The sequence below is a fragment of the Myxine glutinosa genome, chromosome 9 (assembly GCF_964187855.1).
Source record: "Myxine glutinosa chromosome 9, kmMyxGlut1.1, whole genome shotgun sequence".
In the NCBI taxonomy this organism is placed as follows: Eukaryota; Metazoa; Chordata; class Myxini; order Myxiniformes; family Myxinidae; genus Myxine; species Myxine glutinosa.
This window is the reverse complement of record NC_136269.1, coordinates 21,077,479-21,096,591: the sequence shown is the minus strand read 5'-3', so window position 1 is coordinate 21,096,591 and position 19,113 is coordinate 21,077,479. Positions and strand designations below refer to the sequence as shown.

The following is a 19,113-nucleotide window of genomic DNA, read 5'->3' as shown; positions in this document are numbered from 1 at the left end:
TATGCCAGGAAGAGGAACGACAGACGCGCTCTTTATTGTGAGGCAGTTGCAGGAGAATTACATGGAGAAGAGGAAGAAGTTGTTTCTTGGGTTTGTTGATCTGGAGAAAGCATTCAATAGGGTTCCACGTGAAGTATTGACATGGGCATTGAGGAAGTTGGGAGTGGAGGAATGGTTGATCAGAGTAGTGATGGCAATGTACAAAAGAGCGCGCACAGCTGTAAGGACGAAGGACGGGAACAGTGGTGAGTTTGAGGTGAAGGTGGGAGTGCATCAGGGGTCGGTACTAAGTCCACTACTATTTGTAACTGTGATGGAGGTGCTGGCTCAGAACGTAAAGGAGGGTTTACCGTGGGAGTTGTTGTATGCAGATGATCTGGTGTTGATCAGGGAAAGTATGGATGGACTGAAGGAAAAGATGAACAAGTGGAAGGAATGTATGGAGACAAAAGATCTGAAGGTGAATATCAGAAAGATGAAGGTGATGGCAAGTGGTAAAGCATGTGGTGAGGTGGAAAGAACTGGGAAGTGGCCATGTGCTGTGTGCAGGAAGGGTGTCGGAGTGAACTCCATTCAATGTACAATGTGCGCTGTGTGGGTCCATCAAAAATGTAGTGGTCTGAGAGGGTCATTAACCAGTGTGGCAGCTACATTCAAATGTAAGGTGTGCACAGAGGGAGCTGCAGATGGAGGAAATGTTGAGTTGGATCTTGGAGACGGCGTGAAGCTGGAAGGTGTGAAAACATTTTGCTACCTCGGAGACATGCTGAATGGAGAAGGTGGATCAGACTCGGCAACGGTTGCTAGAGTGAGATGTGCATGGAAGAAGTTTCGGGAACTGAGTGGCATGCTGATGAGGAGGGGAGTGTCGTTGAAGCTGAAGGGAAAGGTGTATGCTGCATGTGCGAGAAGTGTTATGATTTATGGGAGCGAGACTGGGTAATGAACGTAGAGCAGCAACGAAGGCTGGAAAGGGTGGAAATGCGAATGGTTCGGTGGATGTGCGGAGTATCGTTGAGAGAGAGGAAGACAAATGATGAATTGCGAAAGATGATGGGAATAGAGCCTGTGATTGATGCTGTGAAGAGGAACAGGTTAAGATGGTTTGGTCATGTGTTGAGGAAGGATGAAAGTGACTGGTTGAGAAGAGTGATGGAAATGAATGTAGAAGGAAGTAGAGGACGGGGAAGACCGAGAAAGACTTGGCTAAAGATGGTGGAAGAAGAAATGCGGGCAAGGGGGTTAACAAGGAGAGATGCAGAAAATAGGGCAAAATGGAGAAGATTGTCATGGGGACCACAAGGCTAACCCCAGCTCTGGCAGGGAAAATGGCCTTAAAATGCATGTTGTTGTTGTTGTTGTTGTTGTTGTAACCCACTGATAGGCGAGATCTGGATCAGCAAATAAACCAAAATCTAATTGGCTTGTTCATGTCATCTGAGCAATTCATCCACCTAGTCTCGTCATAATTGGTCCACAACTTCTTGAAATATCATGCTATAATGAAAGAAATATCATGCTGTATCTCGTTCTTGGCCCCAATCTCTCAATGGTGAAGAATCACTTAGAAAAACTAGAAGGGCACTCGGCGGAGTGCATACCTCTGCCAGGCTGAACAGTTTATGGTTTCTATCCCACTGATAGGCCGGATCTGGATTTGGACCTGAACCAAAATCTAATCGGCTTGTTCTTGTCACCTACCCAACTCGTCCACCAAGTTTATTCATAACTCGTCCACACCATTTTAAAATATTGTCGTGTTGACGCTGTAGTGAAGACCTCAGGGTGACGGATGGCCGACCTGAGCTTTACCTCCTTGGCGTATACCCAAATATGGCGGTACCTTTTGTATGCGTGGGGGGGGCGGGGGAGGCGGGGTAGTGGAGGGCAGCGAGGTCCTTACCTGTATGTGTATGGACTGACGCGGCACGGGGGTTATCCGATCCCCACAAAAATAAACATACAAGACAGGCCAATCAGCCGTACAACAATTTAGATGCAACAAACAATGGTTCAATGAAAATAAACGCAATACAATAAAAAGGTAACACTAAATTCCTAAATTGAGGGTCCCTCCACTCAGACTCGATTACACGACACACGGGGATGACAAAAGTAAAAAGAAATGCATCGTGTTGTGCGTTGGCTGATACTCCGTCTGGTGTCCTTGACCCGTCCCTGAACCACCGCGCAGGAACCGCACAAGATGGCATGCAGAAACCTACAGAGGCATTTACACACAGGAGATTTACCCTTATAGCCTAACTAATTGGCATAGCTCCACCCCTCGCCATAGAGACACATAACGCTAACACGGACATCCACATCCGGGACCGATATAAATACAGGAAGGTTTCTTCTTCACGACATTCGGAGCACACTACTCTATACAATCCGATCTGGACTAAGGTATTTCATTGCCTACCCCCATACACGTAACACAGGCCCAGCCCCCCTCTCCCCAGAACCGTAGCTCCTGCAAGGTTCAATGCGGGTGTTACCGTTCCAGCCTTAGCACTTACCGACTCGCACTTAATTAGCCTATGAAATATTAGGAGGGGTTGTGGGAAGCGAGCCAAAGCTAACTTACCTGTTCTCCTTACCGTTCTACACCCCTTAAGCAACAATTCACATATTTATACCGTCGAGTCCTCCGTCAATTCCTGGGGCGGGCAGAAAAATGGTCAACATAGAAAATCTACCTTAACCACAAAACCTTAATAAAATCAAAAATCCAAAAACCTTTGTACAAACCCTGGGTCCCGCTAAAGACCACGTCCCCCAATGGATGCCACAATGCCCAACATTACCTGCGGAGCCATCCCAATTTTCCCACATTTCTGCAGGCCCTGTCCTTCTGATACAGGTGAATGACATGCATCGGTGGATCCTCCTCCATTCACTCACACAAACCCCAGTAATCAGTCACACATAATTCAATAATAACAAAAAAAAAAAACACTCATTCCAACCCCACTGCAAGACCATGGCTGAAATGTCATTACACAGATGTGTGATCGTCAATTAGGCAGCGGGGAGGTTCCGTACACGCAAGATGGTGGGGGCGCTTCTCAGGCTGTGGTGCCAGCAGTCTAAAAACAAGTCACCCCACTTACGACTTCTTCACCCCCCCCCCCCGCCTCCCACCGCCCCTCCCCCCACCCTTCAATTCTCGGCCCCGTGGCAGCCAAACAGCTCCTTAGCTGTCGTCCTGCCGGGAAGGTCTCCGCACCAGGCTCCTTCAGCCTCAGGCTCTCATTAGCCTCCGGGTCGCCAGAGGTCTGCATACCCTCACTAGCCCGAGCTGGCCAATGTGGTGAGCACCTGCTGCCAACTCCACCATTACCAAGGCATCAGACCTGAGGGGCACGGTCGCAGTGCGTGGCATTCCCATTACATCCCCTATACCTCTCACATCCCCCAGTCTGACAACATGCAGCCCCTCAGTGCCCACCCACGTGACCACGCCCAAGGTCTAGTCGACAGCCATGCTCCACAAAGAGACTCAATCCCAGAAGATGTGGTCACACACTTCGGCCACCCATATCACCACGTTGACCTCCAGACTGCCCAACTCCATTCCTACAACCCCACATCCCAATATTAGCGCCAATGCCCCCGTAACCAGTTGAAGGCTGTGTCCTGCTACTCTATCAATTTTGTCCCAGCCTCCAACACTTTGGTCTAACACACCTGGATCAATAATGGTGTCACTGTCCCCAGTGTCCACCCTGGCTTCACAAAATTCATCCTTAAATTTGCATCTACCCCTCAGATTACCCGTGCCAATTTTTCAACATTTCACTATTTTCCAAAAAAAAATGGGCGCTGCTCCATACACTTGCCACCCGAACATGGCCCAGTATGCTCGACTCATTCTCATTTCCCTATTTATCTCATGGCTCTCTTCCCAAGCCGAGAGTCCACAAATCACAACAGATCATCTGTGGAAGATCATGCTCACACCATCACGTTCCACAGATGCCCCCATGGTTGTCCGGTGGGCTATAATCCTCCCTGTCCATGCGGTTCGACCCACGTCCATAGACCAGCACAGCATGGCAGGTCACCACATGCTGGCTGTCCCAGAGTCTCAAGGATAGGCCGTCAGGCCACATGCCCGGGCGGTCACCACATCAGGCCCTTGTTGGCCGTCCGTGGTGCTGCCACCAAAGCACGACCTGCAACACCTCACCCTAGTGGTCCTCATGATACACCAAGCTAGGCGTCCATGGATCACCACCTCGGACCCCCGGAGGTCTCAACCCCCTCCAAGTTCCAGCGACCCTGCCAGCCTGAGACACTCGCTCAGGTGGCGCCCCGATGGACCAGGGACGCCACACTCCACCAGACCCCCCGTGGGGGCCCGGGTCATACCATGACACCCATGGTCGAACCCCACGTCCAAATATTGCCAGCGCAGCTCCCCAGTTGGCTGGCATAACCCAATTTCCAAGTGGGGCAATTTTCCACAAAGCTGACCCCAATGACCTCCCCTGGTCCAAATTCACAGCCCGGGGACCAACTCCCGCCACGGCTGCTCCAAATAAAACTCCCATTGCAATTTGAGTTTAAATTTAATTTTAAAGATTTTGGCCTCATGTGCCCAACCGCAGCTGCAGGTGACTACCCCTTCTTCGGGTTTTTCTGCCCCTCCCTGCAGCTGTTCCAAACTTACTATGGAGATCGCTTTTTCCAAGGCTCTATTTCCCATCTCTTTGTCCGAATCCAGCTTGGGGCCAAAACACCCCCCCCACCCTCCCTCCCTCCTAACTGGGTATTCAATTTTGGAGCCTCTGGTGCCCAAATGTGGGTCAAGGTGAGGGTCCCCTCGGTCACTTTAATCTCGTCCTGGGGATATTCGACGGATCGACTCACCTCATCTCCAAGACTCTGTTGGACCTGAACAATCTCCTCCTCAACGATATTGTCCAAGGTGCTCGGCCACTACGGTACTAAATCATTAATCTCATCCCCAACCAATTGTGGCCCCAACAGATCTTTATCTATAAACATTCGGTCTGGTTGCGTTACACGGGCCTCCAATATTTTCTCCAACTCTTGCTCCAAATCACAGCCCTGGTGCTGCAAAAATTCCAATTCCTCCCAATGTTGCTGCATTCTGGCATCCACGCAGATCCGACAGCCTTCCAGGTCCTCATTTAAGAAACATTTCTCATCTACATCCGAACATTCGCTCTCTAGTGCCCCAATTTTGTCTTCCAACCTTTCCCCCATTCGGCCAGCCTGGGTATTACACTCTTCTATTTTTAATACCATTTCCTCTTGTTTTGACTCAAATTCTATCCCCAATACCATCTCCATTGCCCCGAATTTAGACTCCATTTTTATCTCGAATTCTCCCAGTCTGTCCATAATTTGACTATCCATTCTCCCCTCTATTTTATCAATTCGTTCCTCCAGTTCCTGTGTTATTCTCCGTTCATTTGATCAGTGTCTAAGTGTCATCAGAAAAAGGGAAAAGCTACAGAGACATTTACACATAGGAGATTTACCCTTATACCCTAACTAATTAGCATAGCTCCACTCCTCGCCATGGAGACACATAAAGCTTACACTGACATCCGGGCCAGACTTAAATACAGGAAAGTTTTTTTCTTCGCGACATTCAGAGCACACTACTCTATACAATCCTATTTGGACTAAGGTATTTCATTGCCTACCCCCATACACGTAACAATGTTATATAATCGCTTTTCGCCCAATCTCTCAATGGTGAAGAATCACTTAAAAAATTAAACAAGTCTCGTATCCAAATCCATATTCAGATCTTCACCAAAATCGAATCGATTCTTCCTTGTAACACACACAATCTGTCCACCAAGTTTCGTCCAAATCTGCCCATAACTCTTTGAGATATCGTGCTATGTATCGGTTTTAGCCCGATCACTCAATGGTGACGAATCACCGAAAGATTAAATATTTCTCTCATCCGAATCCATATTCAGATCTTCACCAAAATCGAAATGATTCAGTCCTGTCACACTCCCAACCTCTCCGCCAAATTTTGTCCAAATCCGTTGACAACTTCTTGAGATATCTTGTTCACAAACAGACAAACCGACAAACAGACAAACCGACAAACTGACAAACAGACAAACCGACAAACCGACAAACAGACAGGGGTGAAAACATAACCTGCATCTACCTTCAGTGGTGGAGGAATATATGAATATATATATATAGGATATATATATCCCGGTGTGTACCCCGGTTTAGAATAGGTACACCGTATCCCTGCGTGTTGTAAGAGGCGACTAAGGGTTGGCGCCAGGAAGGGCATCCGGTCATAAAAACATTGCCTCAAAACAGGGAACAATGATTGTCATGGGGCCCGCAAGGCCAACCCCTGCTCCAACGGGGAAATGGCCTTAAAACGATCATTCGTTTTACGATACGGTGTACCTATTCTAAACCGGGGTACACACCGGGATATATATATATATATATATATATATATATATATATATATATATATATATATATATATATATATGTACATATATATATATGTATATATATATTCATATATTCCTCCACCACTGAAGGTAGATGCAGGTTATAGGTGAAAACATATGGAGGGACATAAAAAAAATTCTCGTATCCTGATCTGGATTCGGATTTTCACCAAAATTGATTCAATTCCTCTTGGTCATACACCTGGGTTCATCAAAGGGTTCATCATGTTGAGTGGGTTCATAAAAAATGTAGTGGTTTGAGAGGGTCATTAACCAGTGTGGCAGCTACATTCAAATGTAAGGTGTGCACAGAGGGAGCCGCAGATGGGGGAAATGTTGAGTTGGATCTTGGAGACGGCGTGAAGCTGGAAGGTGTGAAAACATTTTGCTACCTTGGAGACATGCTGAATGGAGGTCAACGGTTGCTAGAGTGAGATGTGCATGGAAGAAATTTCGGGAACTGAGTGGCGTGCTGACGAGGAGGGGTGTCGTTGAAGCTGAAGGGAAAGGTGTATGCTGCATGTGTGAGAAGTGTTATGATTTATGGGAGCGAGACATGGGTAATGAACGTAGAACGGCAACGAAGGCTGGAAAGGGTGGAAATGCGAATGGTTCGGTGGATGTGCTCAGTATCGTTGAGAGAGAGGAAGACAAATGATGAATTGCAAAAGATGATGGGAATAGAGCCTGTGATTGATGCTGTGAAGAGAAACAGGTTAAGATGGTTTGGTCATGTGTTGAGGAAGGATGAAGTGACTGGTTGAGAAGAGTGATGGAAGTGAATGTAGAAGGAAGTAGAAGACGGGGAAGACTGAGAAAGACTTGGCTAAAGATGGTCGAAGAAGAAATGCGGGCAAGGGGGTTAACAAGGGGAGATGCAGAAAATCGGGCAAAATGGAGATATATATATATCCTGGATTGTCATGGGGACCGCAAGGCTAACCCCTGCTCTAGCAAGGGAAATGGCCTTAAAATGCCTGTTGTTGTTGTTGTTGGTCACACACCCAACCTGTTCACCAAATTTGGTCTGAATCTGTCCACAACCTTTTGAGATGCCGTGATATATATCGCTTTTTTCCCTATCTCTGAATGGTGCACATAAAAAAATTCTCGGATCCAGATCCAGATCCGTATCTTCACCAAAATTTTATCATTTTGTCTTTGTCACACACCCAACCTCTCCACCAAGGTTTGTCCAAATCAGTCCCCAATTTTTTGAGATATCCTGTTTAGAAAGAGACGGCCAAACAGACACGGGTGAAAACATAACCTCAATCCACCTCCAGTGGTGGAGGTAATTATCACGTTAAATACATTTGGGGTTTATCTCACATGCAGGACATGTTTTCGGGACATAACAAGGTAGCAATGTACTGTATAATAATGATACTGAGGGCCAACTCCACAACTCTGCACCTTCATTATGCAGCAGGCCGCCATTTGATAACACTTGCAGATAGAGACAATACACTTTTTAGGATGTAGGGAGGGGGTGGAGGAGGGGGGGGGGGGGGTGAGGGGGGGTAACCAGCCACACATTTTAGTGCCCATAACAAGATGACAATGAGAGCATTTAAGAGTCGACCACAATGTATGGACATGTTCCAAATGTAGACTTAAGCAGGCCAGAAATATTTCCTTCTTGAAGCTCATTAATTATGAGACAGTTGGGTTTTTAGTGGCAATCCGATAATGACAGAAAATTTTTTTTCTGAGAATTGGCACAAGTTCCAGAAGCTTAACATCTAAAGCCCTTAAAAGCTCAGCCTTCAGCAGGATTTGAAATTGCAAACTCGGCGATGTCCATGTGACAACACGAAATGTTTGGACCAACGGGTAAATAAAACTCAATGAAAACAAAGAGGGATAATTGCTTGTTAAATGCACTCAACAATTGTGGACCATATACAGTAGGCCAAATTGTGCAGAAATTGCAGAAAATAGGGCAAAATGGAGAACATTGTCAAGGGGACCGCAAGGCTAACCCCCGCTCTTGCAGGGAAAATGGCCTTAAAATGCCTGTTGTTGTTGTTGTATACAGTAGGCCAAATTGTTTTAGGTATGCAAAGCTACATAACAAGCTGCAATTTCTTTAACTTATCATAATAAAGCCATGTACCAAGTTTCAGTTGAATATCTTAAAGGGTATGGGAAAAAAAGGCTGCAAAACCACAGGTGTGACGGACGGATGGACAGACGGAGAGCAAAGCTCGAATCCCCTCCCGTGAAACCAGTAGTGGACTAATAACCTTCAACTGTGACGTTTGTTCTAAACACTGACACTGAAAAAAACTGGATGAAATACCTTGAAAGCACAGGTGAGGAGGTAAAGTAAACTGGCTGAAGATCGTTCAAAAAAGGTGAAGGCTTTCAGAACGAGAGAGCCGCCTTCATGAAGGATGCTGAGAGCAGCAACCGCTTCGCAGCAGATGAGCGAGGCTACACTGTTCTCCTGCTCACCAGGATTGGCCTACAGCACGACAGAGAATGATGTCAGGAACTCAACAAGAAGCAGTCCTAATTGTTTCCTACATTAGCCTCAGGTGCAAATAGAAGGACCGATAAACATTACATCAAAGAGAAACAAACCAAAACAGGTCGCGACCTGAGTGGTTTAAAATCCCACACAGCATAATAATATGTTCATTACGTCCTAATCCTTGTGAGAACCAATAAAAAAAAAAGAATAATAATTTAGCACATTGAAACTAACACCGAGATATGCACACCTGGCAATCAAAGCTGCCATCTGCCGTTACAAGGTGGACTGGACCCAGGTTGCGGGCCCGCTGCTGCAGAGCATGCAGGTTCTGCAGATGCATCAGATTACCCGTATCATCCGGTCCGAAAGCCCAGTTTGGCAGTGTGTGCAGCAACAACCGGCTGTCAGCGATCATCTGCCCACATGAGTTGGCTTCGTGGAAAGGGTTTAGCGTGGTGGCGAGCCATAGCCACTCACAAGGAACCTGTGTGGAAAATATGTACAGTCCACAAGGTTAGCTGTTTCGGAGCTTATCAAGAGCATTTCAGGAATAAGAAAAATGATGGAAGAAGAAGAAGAAGAAGATTAAAGGTACAGCTCAGGATTTGTTATTTGTCTGTCTACGGGGCTCATTTTTGCTCTAAATAAATAAATCGATTTGCATTTTTGCTCTAAATGGTCATCTGCCATCTACTTGGAAATCAGCCAACATCACCGCCTTGCACAAAAAATGTGCAAAAACAGATCCTAGCAACTACAGACCAATCAGCCTTTGCATACAAGATCGAGGCTCGGGAAAGAGCGAACATTAATCACACAAAAAGACAAACAGACACATACAACAAATAACATCGGGAGCAGTAGACAAGCTGGGGAGAGAGGGGGAAGGACACAAACAAAACATTTGACAGCAGGGACCGAGAGACATGGAGACATCGAGAGATCTGTGGGAGGGAGAGGGCTTTGGGGGGGAGGCGTGTGAAGGGGGGGGGGGGGGGGAGGGGTGGGAGAGGTATAAACATATGTACACTGCCAGGACTTCCAGGAAGGAAGTTGGAATTTCAAACAAGGTGGATCAGGGGTGAATTAGTGGGGGTAGAAAAGATCAAGGTTTTGGATGGGGGAAGATAAGAGATGGTGGTGAACAGCTGTTTTAAAGACCTGGAGGGAGGAGTACGATTGAAGGGAGTGTGGGAGTTTGTTCCAGAGGCGGGAGAAAAGAGGAATGAAAGAGTGAAGGTGAGCAGAGAGCCAAGATTTCGGCAGTTTAACCATCAGAGGGTTGCTGGCAGATCTTGTGCGACCTGTAGGAATATTTGGGGGACAGAGCACAGAGAGAGCTGGGGGAGCAAGGCCGGAGAGGAGTCGGTAGAAGACAGAAAGACCACTTACCTGCCTGCGGTGAGTGAGTGAAAGGCCCTCAGAGATAGCTTCATCGCGGGAGATTCCAATGATTTTGAAAGCTTTGGATTCAACAGCGTGAAGCCGAGCCAGGTGTGAGGCAGGAGCACCAGCCCATAGGGGAGAACAGTATTCCATTGAGCTGCGGATGAAAGCCTTGTATGTGGTGAGGAGCTCATGTGTGCCGAGGAAGGACTTCGCACGACGGAGGATGCCCAGTCGGCGACTGGCTTTGGAGGCCAGCTTGGAAATGTGGTTTTCCCAAGAAAGATCATGGCAGATAGTGAGACCCAAAAGCTTGAGCGACAGAACTTCTTCGAGAGGATTGTTGAGAAAGTAGATGGGAGGGTTGTCCAGTCGATCTTTTCAGAGAGACATAGTAAGAGAGTGAGATTTGTCAGGATTGAAAGACATGTTCCACTTGTTTGACCAGTCTGTGATTTTGTCCAGGTCTTCAGAGAGAGAGGAGGCTGCAGACTGCCGATCTGAGGGAAGAGGAATGGAGCGGCAGAGAGTGGAGTCATCAGCAAAGAGATAGAGAGGATTTTCCAGAGAGTCGGAGAGATCACTGATAAAGACCAGAAAAAGCACAGGGCCCAGCACACTGCCTTGGGGAACTCCAGCCTGAACAGGAAGGGGAGATGAGAGAAATCCATTCAGGGCCACACGTTGACTACGACCAGAGAGGAAGTCCGCAAGCCATGCATGGAGATTTCCATGGATACCATAGGAGGAGAGTTTGGTGAGCAGAGCTGGGTGCCAGACCGTATCGAAGGCACGTGATATGTCAAGGGAGACAGCTCTGATTTCCTGTTTGGCATTGAGGACCTCCATCCATTGTTGAGACAGCAGAAGCAGCATGTCCAGAGTAGAGTGACCTGGTCTGAAACCAAATTGATGATCAGAGATCAAGCCATTGGAGAAGAGGAAAGATTTCATATCCGAAGCAATGATGGATTCCATGACTTTGCTGATAATTGGGAGCAGGCTGATTGGTCTGTAGTTGCAAGGATCTGTTTTTGCACCTTTTTTGTGTAAAGCGGTAATGTTAGCTGATTTCCAGGATGCTGGCAGATGACGTTGAGCAAAAGATAGGGTGAAAGGAACAGAGAGAGGGTGAGACAGAGCGGCAGAGCAGGATTTTAGGACCCGTGGGCTGATGCCGTCTGGTCCAGTTGCAGAATCAGAGTCGAGGTTTGACAAAAACTCCTCCACCTTGTCAGGAGAGAAGGACACAGATTCCAGGAGCAGTTGGGTTTGACTGGGAAAGGTGGGAACAGAGAGAGATGGGTTTGGGACTAAGGATTTTGAGGCAAACACAGAGTTGAGGCATTCGGCTTTGTCACGTGCGATGTCAACTGTGTGGCCATTTGAGGTAAGGGAGGGGATGGAGGGGGAACAAACACCAGAAACGGATTTGACCAGACGCCACCAGGATTTGGAGGAAGGAGACAGGTTTGAGAGTTCATTCTTGAGTGAGGAGAGATAGTGCTTCCTGGCACTCCTGAGGGTAGACACACACTTGTTCCGAGCTTGGTGGAAGGAACTGAGATTGCCTTCAGTTGGATTAGCCTTCCAAGAGGCAAAGGCAAGTTGTTTCAGGGCAACTGCCTCACCACAAGATTCAGTGTACCATGGACGGGAGGAAGGGTAAGACAACTGAAGGCGAGATGGGATAAATCTGTGCATGAGAGAGATCAGTTTGCTTTGGAAGAATTCCCAGTAAGAATTGATGTCAGAGGCAGTGGAGATGGGAGACCAATCCAGACGATTGATGGCTGCTTGAAGACCGTCCCAGTCGGCCTGAGTGAAATGCCAGACTCGTCGACGCTGAGGAGGCTCTCTGAGAATGGCCAGAGAGATGTCCACTTTGACAAGCATATGATCAGAAGAACCGATTGGAGCAGAAGAAGAGCAGCAGACATTAGCAGGGAAGTTTGTCATAACCAAGTCTAGAAGGGAAGATACTCCATTGGCTGAGATCCGGGTCGGGAAATTGACAGATTGTGTCAAGCCCAGTGAGTCACAGAAGTCCTTTGCTGAGGTGCCATGACTGGTGAGAGAGGAACCCACACCCAACCAGGTGGCATGATGACAGTTGAAGTCACCACATATGAGGAAGAGAGAGTTGGGATGAGTGGATAGAAGTTGGTCCATGTTGTCAGACAGTGAAATGTAGATGGAGTCATCACTGTTTGGGGGACGGTACAGAACACATATGAACAAAAGGTGGGAGCGGAGAGGAAGCCGTAGCCAGAGGTACTCCTGGGGGTGAGGAGGAAAAAGGGCAGTGCAAGGAGAGTGAGGAAGAGAGTTTTTGATAAAGATAGCCACCCCACCACCAGGCCGAGGCTCAGGTCTATCATACCGGAGGAGGGAGTAACCAGGAAGAGATATTAAGGAATCAGAGACATCTTGAAGGAGGAAAGTCTCTGTTAAGCAGATCAAGTCTGGATTGTCAGAAGCAACCTGTATGGAGAGATCAGTCAGGTTTGAGCGAAGGCCCCGGATGTTTGAGGTCCATACCGTTAATGAAGAGAGAGGGGGAGCATCGAGTTCAGGACAGGGAAGGGGAGGAGTAGGGTAAGATGAAGGATGAGAGGGGAGGTAGGGAGAGCAGTTGATAGTGTGTCAGATATTGCAGAAGAGTTCCAAGAAAGGGAAGGATGAGGAGGATGAAAGGTTTGATGGTGAAGGGATGAGGCACAGTGAGGGGTTGTTTGCGGGGGGGCAGAGGAAAGTAGAAGGTTTGGGGGGGTGGAGGTATGAGATAGAAGGGAGACGAAGTGGGGAGGAGGTAGCTTGGAGGAGGAGGGGGGAGGAGGGAGAATTGGAGAGGAATGGTATGGGGGGAGAATTGAATGGGAGGGGTTGGGGGGGAGTTTTGAAGGGGAGGAGTGAGGGGGGAGTTTAGAAGTGGAGGGGCAAGGGGGGAGTTTAGGAGTGTAGGGGCAAGGGGGGGGATTTGGAGGGGAGGGGCAAGGGGGGAGTTTAGGAGGGGAAGGGCAAGGGGGGAGTTCAGGAGTGGAGGGGCAAGGGGGGGGGATTTGGAGGGGAGGGGCAAGGGGGGAGTTTAGGAGGGGAATGGCAAAGGGGGAGTTCAGGAGTGGAGGGGCAAGGGGGGAGTTTAAGAGTGGAGGGGCAAGGGGGGAGTTTAGGAGTGTAGGTGCAAGGGGGGGGGGGATTTGGATGGGAGGGGCAAGAGGGGAGTTTAGAAAGTGGATGATTAATGAAAGACGAACATTGATAACAAATTGGGTTTGTTGTGATTTTCAAGTTAGCAATCCGATTCAGAACGATGGAGGAGGGATGGAATGAATGTGAATTTAGACCATGTAGTGAGGGAGACGTATAAGATATTGAATTTCTTTTTTTTGAAGTGGAATGAGTTGGAGAGGAAATTGAGAAAAGCCTTTTAAATAGGAAGAAAAACAGTGTGTTGTAATATACCACTGAATAAAACACAGAAGGGGAGAGGTTAAACATATTTAAATAATATTTAAACAGAACTGTGAACAATCTTATATGCACAAAAATACCAACGGGGGGAGAGCCGAGAGGGACCACCACGAGTCACGTGAACAGGGCAAATGGTGGATGGCAAGGAGATAATGGGGGCGGGGCGAACAGCACACCTGGACAGAAAATACAGGATGAGACAACAGTACACGTGGAGAAAGGAAAATAAATGTTTTTGGTTGTTTTTTTGGTTGTTTTTTTTTGGGGGGGGGGGGGGGGAGGGGATTTAGAACGTTAGACAGAGTATTATGTTCGGGGTAGAAGGGAAAAACTAAGAGCCAAGCAGAACACGCTTAAGTTAACAAACACCGACGGGGGTACAACTACAAGGCCACACACGAGGAGCAGAACACGATTAATTAATTATGAGTTACAGGAAATTCAAACCAAAACTAACTATAATCAAACAATATCGCATGGACGATAAAATAACAAGTTGAAATTTGACAATCTATCTGGGGAAATGGGGGAGAAACACGTGGTCGAAGAACGAACGAACGAATATGAATGAATAAACGAATGAGCACAGAGAAGGTAGTCTTTTTTTTTCTTTTTCTTTTTAAGTTGAGATTTACATAAGGAAGTAGGCTTTGGGGTGAAAAGACTGGGAAAACAGAGAACGAAAGTTATTGGATCACAAACGACGGACCGCTGAGAGAAAAACAAAGCCTCAAGGTTGTACAGTGTACACTGTACAAGGCCTCAAGACGACACGAATTAACACGATTTTCAATACAGGTATGAAAGATTTGCACCGAAAATCTTCGTCGGGACAATATACGTACATACACCATAAGAGAAATACAGTTATAACGAAAATACAAATGGGAACAATTACTTAACTTCGATTTCGATGGAGAGCGTCTAGAGCTGCGAATAAACGAAACCCAAGACCGGAAACGGAAGGAAACGGAAGCCTTCTCCCAATTTATCAGCAAAGTCATGGAATCCATCATTGCTTCGGATATGAAATCTTTCCTCTTCTCCAATGGCTTGATCTCTGATCATCAATTTCGTTTCAGACCAGGTCACTCTACTCTGGACATGCTGCTTCTGCTTTCTCAACAATGGATGGAGGTCCTCAATGCCAAACAGGAAATTAGAGCTGTCTCACTTGACATATCACGTGCCTTCGATATGGTCTGGCACCCCGCTCTGCTCACCAAACTCTCCTCCTTTGGTATCCATGGAAATCTCCACGCATGGCTGGCGGACTTCTTCTCTAGTCATCGTCAACGTGTGGCCCTGAATGGGTTTCTCTCATCTCCTCTTCCTGTTCAGGCTGGAGTTCCCCAAGGCAGTGTTCTGGGCCCTGTGCTTTTTCTGGTCTTCATCAATGATCTCTCTGACTCTCTTGAAAATCCTCTCTATCTCTTTGCTGATGACTCTACTCTCTGTTGCTCCATTCCTCATCTCTCAGATTGGCAGTCTGCAGCCTCCTCACTCTCGGCAGACCTGGACAAAATCACAGACTGGGCAAACAAGTGGAACATGTCTTTCAATCCTGACAAATCTCACACTCTTACGATGTCCATCCGAAAAGACCGACTGGACAACCCTCCCATCCACTTTCTGAATAATCCACTCCAAGAAGTTCTGTCACTCAAGCTTTTGGGTCTCACTATCTGCCATGATCTTTCCTGGGAAAACCACATTTCAAATCTGGCCTCCAAAGCCAGTCGCCGACTGGGCATCCTCTGTCGTGCGAAGTCCTTCGTTGGCACATCTGAGTTCCTCACCACATACAAGGCTTTCATCCGCAGCTCAATGGAATACTGCTATCCCCTCTGGGCTGGTGCTCCTGCCTCACACCGAGCTCGTCTTCACGCTATTGAAACCAAAGCGTTCAGAATCATTGGAATCTCCCGCGATGAAGCTAACTCCGAGGGCCTTTCACTCACTCACCGCAGGCAGGTTGGTGGTCTTTCCGTCTTCTACCGACTCCTCTCCGGTCTTGCCACCCCCCCCCCCCCAGCTCTCTCTGGGCTCTGTCCCTCAAATATTCCTACAGGTCGCACAAGATCTGCCTGCAACCCTCTTATGGTCAAACTGCCAAAATCAAGACTCTCTGCTCACCTTAACTCCTTCATTCCTCTTTTCTCCCGCCTCTGGAACAAACTCCCACACTCCCTTCAATCGTACACCTCCCTCCAGGTCTTTAAAACAGCTGTTCACCACCATCTCTTATCTTCCCCCATCCAAAACCTTGATCTTTTCTACCCCCGCTAATTTCACCCCAAATCCACTTTTTTGAAATACCAACGTCTTTCCTGGAAGTCCTTGGTGTCCTTGTGTTTTATACTTCCCCCACCCCCCTTCCCAAGCCTCCTCCCCCCAAGCCCTCTCCCTCCCACACATCTCCCTATGTCCCTGCTCTCAAATGTTGTGTTTGTGTGCTTCCCTTTCTCTCCCCATCTCGTCTACCGCTCCCTCTTTTTATATATTTTGTTTGTCTGTTTGATTTGTTTGTGTGATAAATGTTAGCTCTTTCACGAGCCTCGATTCAGTATACAAAAAAAAAAGAAAAAAAAAAGAAGAGGATTTTTAATGGGGTTTGAACCCAACATAATGAACAAGATACATATACACGCATTATGATAGATCTTTATGTGTATGCAGCACAAGGCTGCGGGGTAGCGTCATTGGCTGAGGGCACGGCTGTGCCACTGATGCAGTGCACTCTGTTGGTTCGGGCAGGAATTTGTAATTTGTTCATGATGCCGGAGCTTGCCTACTCTTCGCAAAGTACACCATGGGATCTTTAACGTCCACCAATGAATGCTGGTAGACCGGAAGACCGATTAACGTCCATCAGGTGGGCATACATTGGACGAATCATCCTGCCTGTGACCCATCGGGATGACAGTTTAAAGCTGGGTTGGGATTCAAACCCAGGCTAGACAGTCTAGAGACGAGTGAGCGTAGGTCCGACATAATAGACACGAACTTAAAGTAACCTAACATGTATGTTTTAAAAACTGAAACGGCACCTGATGCGTGCTCAAGTAGTGGTTGAGACTCGTCACGAAGGCACCCGGGGCCTCGCACAAGTGCACAGATTGAAACCGCCCAAAAGTGATTGCATTCGCAGGCAGCAGAGGAAACGCGAGCAATTCATGGAACTTGCACCAGGCTTGCGTGCAGAGCTCAGCGAAAGCAGTACGCCGTGTTGAACCAACAACAAGGCCGGCACGGTTGGTACGGTTTGTGTGCTCGTGCCATTGTGTAAGTGGGATGCTGCTAAGTTTTCCTTTCACGGCGTTGAGCTGCAATTTGAGGGCGACCAGCTCTGGATCAGGCTGTGGATATAACATGGGAATGTGAGGTTTAGAGAGCAAACAGGTTGAATAAAGAATGCAGAAACACTGCATAACACTTTTGTTTATAAAGCCACAGGCGACATAGCCAATGCCAATGTATGAGTCTTATACGTCAGGAAAATTCAATCTTTCTGATCTGCAGCCAAAGCAGTGGATCTGAACCTATGAAGTTTCTTTCATATCCACAGAACTAGTCGTACTCATCTGCTCACACTTTACGTGGAGAGATATGTATGTCCATAAAAGCATGAAAAATGGCTTAAAAGTGGCAACAATTTCAAAATGTTCTCGTGGGGGACGGTGGGGTGTCCCTTATTTTTCCACATTGAAGGTGGCAACCCTAATTGTGAGTGACCCAAAGTAAAACACAAGCCCATTGATGAAAAGGACGGTGATCGATGGGCACGAACCTCCGCACATCCAGCGAAGACCAGGTGAGAACGAGGTAACAGCCAGCGACGCGTAGTCGGATTACGAAAACAAAAGCGTTTGTTAAACAGGTTTTCCACCTCTATCGATACCGGATCATTCATGTTGTCTCACTTGCTTGCACATTACAAAAGAAACTGCGCAACCAAATTTGAAACAGCTCCTGCGGATTCACAAGTTGAGCACGCTTCACTTCCGTTTCGTCTTTCGTCAAACAGCAAAATAAGTTGGTACTGGGCTAGTTAACCAGTCAGATATTTTGATCCTTCTATAATGTCTGTCTCTACACTAATCGTAGAACTAAACATAAATGTGATACTAATGTTTGGGATATTCCGAAGAAAAAATAATAATAAAATCGTCGCTGTTGCCCACTATATTGCCATGCTTGCCAAACTGTGTACAATGTAAGAAAATAATACATAAATAAATAGGAACATAAAAACATATAAAGCAATAACTGTTATATTTATTTATAAAATGAAATCCATGAGTATGCGTATTGGATATTTTTGTCTGATTATCTCAATCTATACTGGTACTACAAGACATGTTTGTATACCGCAAGATAGAGGGGCAACTTAGCATAACAATTGTGCATTTTGTGAGGAAAGCACCAAATTTGGCACACTAGTAGACTATCATATTATGAAAAGATCTGGATATTGGGCCATCTCAGATTCAGAGATTTGATTTTTGCAAGATTTCGATTCGATTGGGATCGAAGAGAACACATTCTTCGTCTTCTGTACAGTGAAGTTGCCAGCCCTGAATTCTCTGGCTACATCTGGGTGCTTCATTGGGAGTGCGACCATGTCCCTCAGGTGAACAGGGACCCACCTGGCATAGTGTGTGTGGTCTAAGGCATGGAACCATGGGACCAGTTCCGTCAGGGCATCAAGGAACATCGTGAATGAAGCCTGCCGCAGAGAACGCACGTAGACCAGTACCAACATCTCTAGTTCCAGCACAGTTGCCCAGTACTGAAAGTTGGGAATGTCTTCTCCTCTCTGGTGACACCAGTCTTCGAACTCAGGCAGGTCTTCTGCATCATCAGCATATGTCATACAGTGGCGTTCATATGCACGGTGTTGCAGGATGTGCAGTGCCGCTGCAGTGATTTGATGAGCTCTTCTTGTGCGGGTGACGTGGGCAGCTCGCAGGAAGGAGTCGGCCGTCCCTGGCGTTGCAATCTCAGCTTGCAAATCTGCAAAATCTGCAAATCTTGCAAAAATCAAATCTCTGAATCTGAGATGGCCCAATATCCAGATCTTTTCATTATATGATAGTCTACTAGTGTGCCAAATTTGGTGCTTTCCTCACAAAATGCACAATTGTTATGCTGTGGCGGACACGAAAGCTCACTGGCGTGAGGGCATCATTCCACGCACCGAGTGGGCGGCGGCCACGCCCGAGGGGTAGGCGTGGCCGCGGGATATACACCGGGCGCGCAGCCCGGAGCGCGCCAGTGCTACAGTGAGCT

The 19,113-nt window shown here is 47.2% G+C and overlaps 1 protein-coding gene across 2 annotated transcripts in view; it reads right to left on the bottom strand.

Moving 5' to 3' along the window:
• Positions 1-17,849, bottom strand: part of CMTR2 (cap methyltransferase 2) — a 35,670-nt gene extending 17,821 nt beyond the window's left edge. Inside the window, exons 1-4 of one of the 2 annotated variants that reach the window (XM_068129493.2) lie at positions 17,612-17,849; positions 16,872-17,180; positions 9,209-9,445; positions 8,785-8,949 (exon numbers count right to left, since the gene is read on the bottom strand). In XM_068129493.2, the coding sequence (XP_067985594.2) occupies positions 8,785-8,949; positions 9,209-9,445; positions 16,872-17,180; positions 17,612-17,734 (834 nt within the window). In that variant the 5' untranslated portion in view covers positions 17,735-17,849. The remainder of the gene's footprint in view (positions 1-8,784; positions 8,950-9,208; positions 9,446-16,871; positions 17,181-17,611) is intronic. The other variant, XM_068129494.2, reaches the window with a different exon arrangement.
• Positions 17,850-19,113: the final 1,264 nt, after the last annotated feature.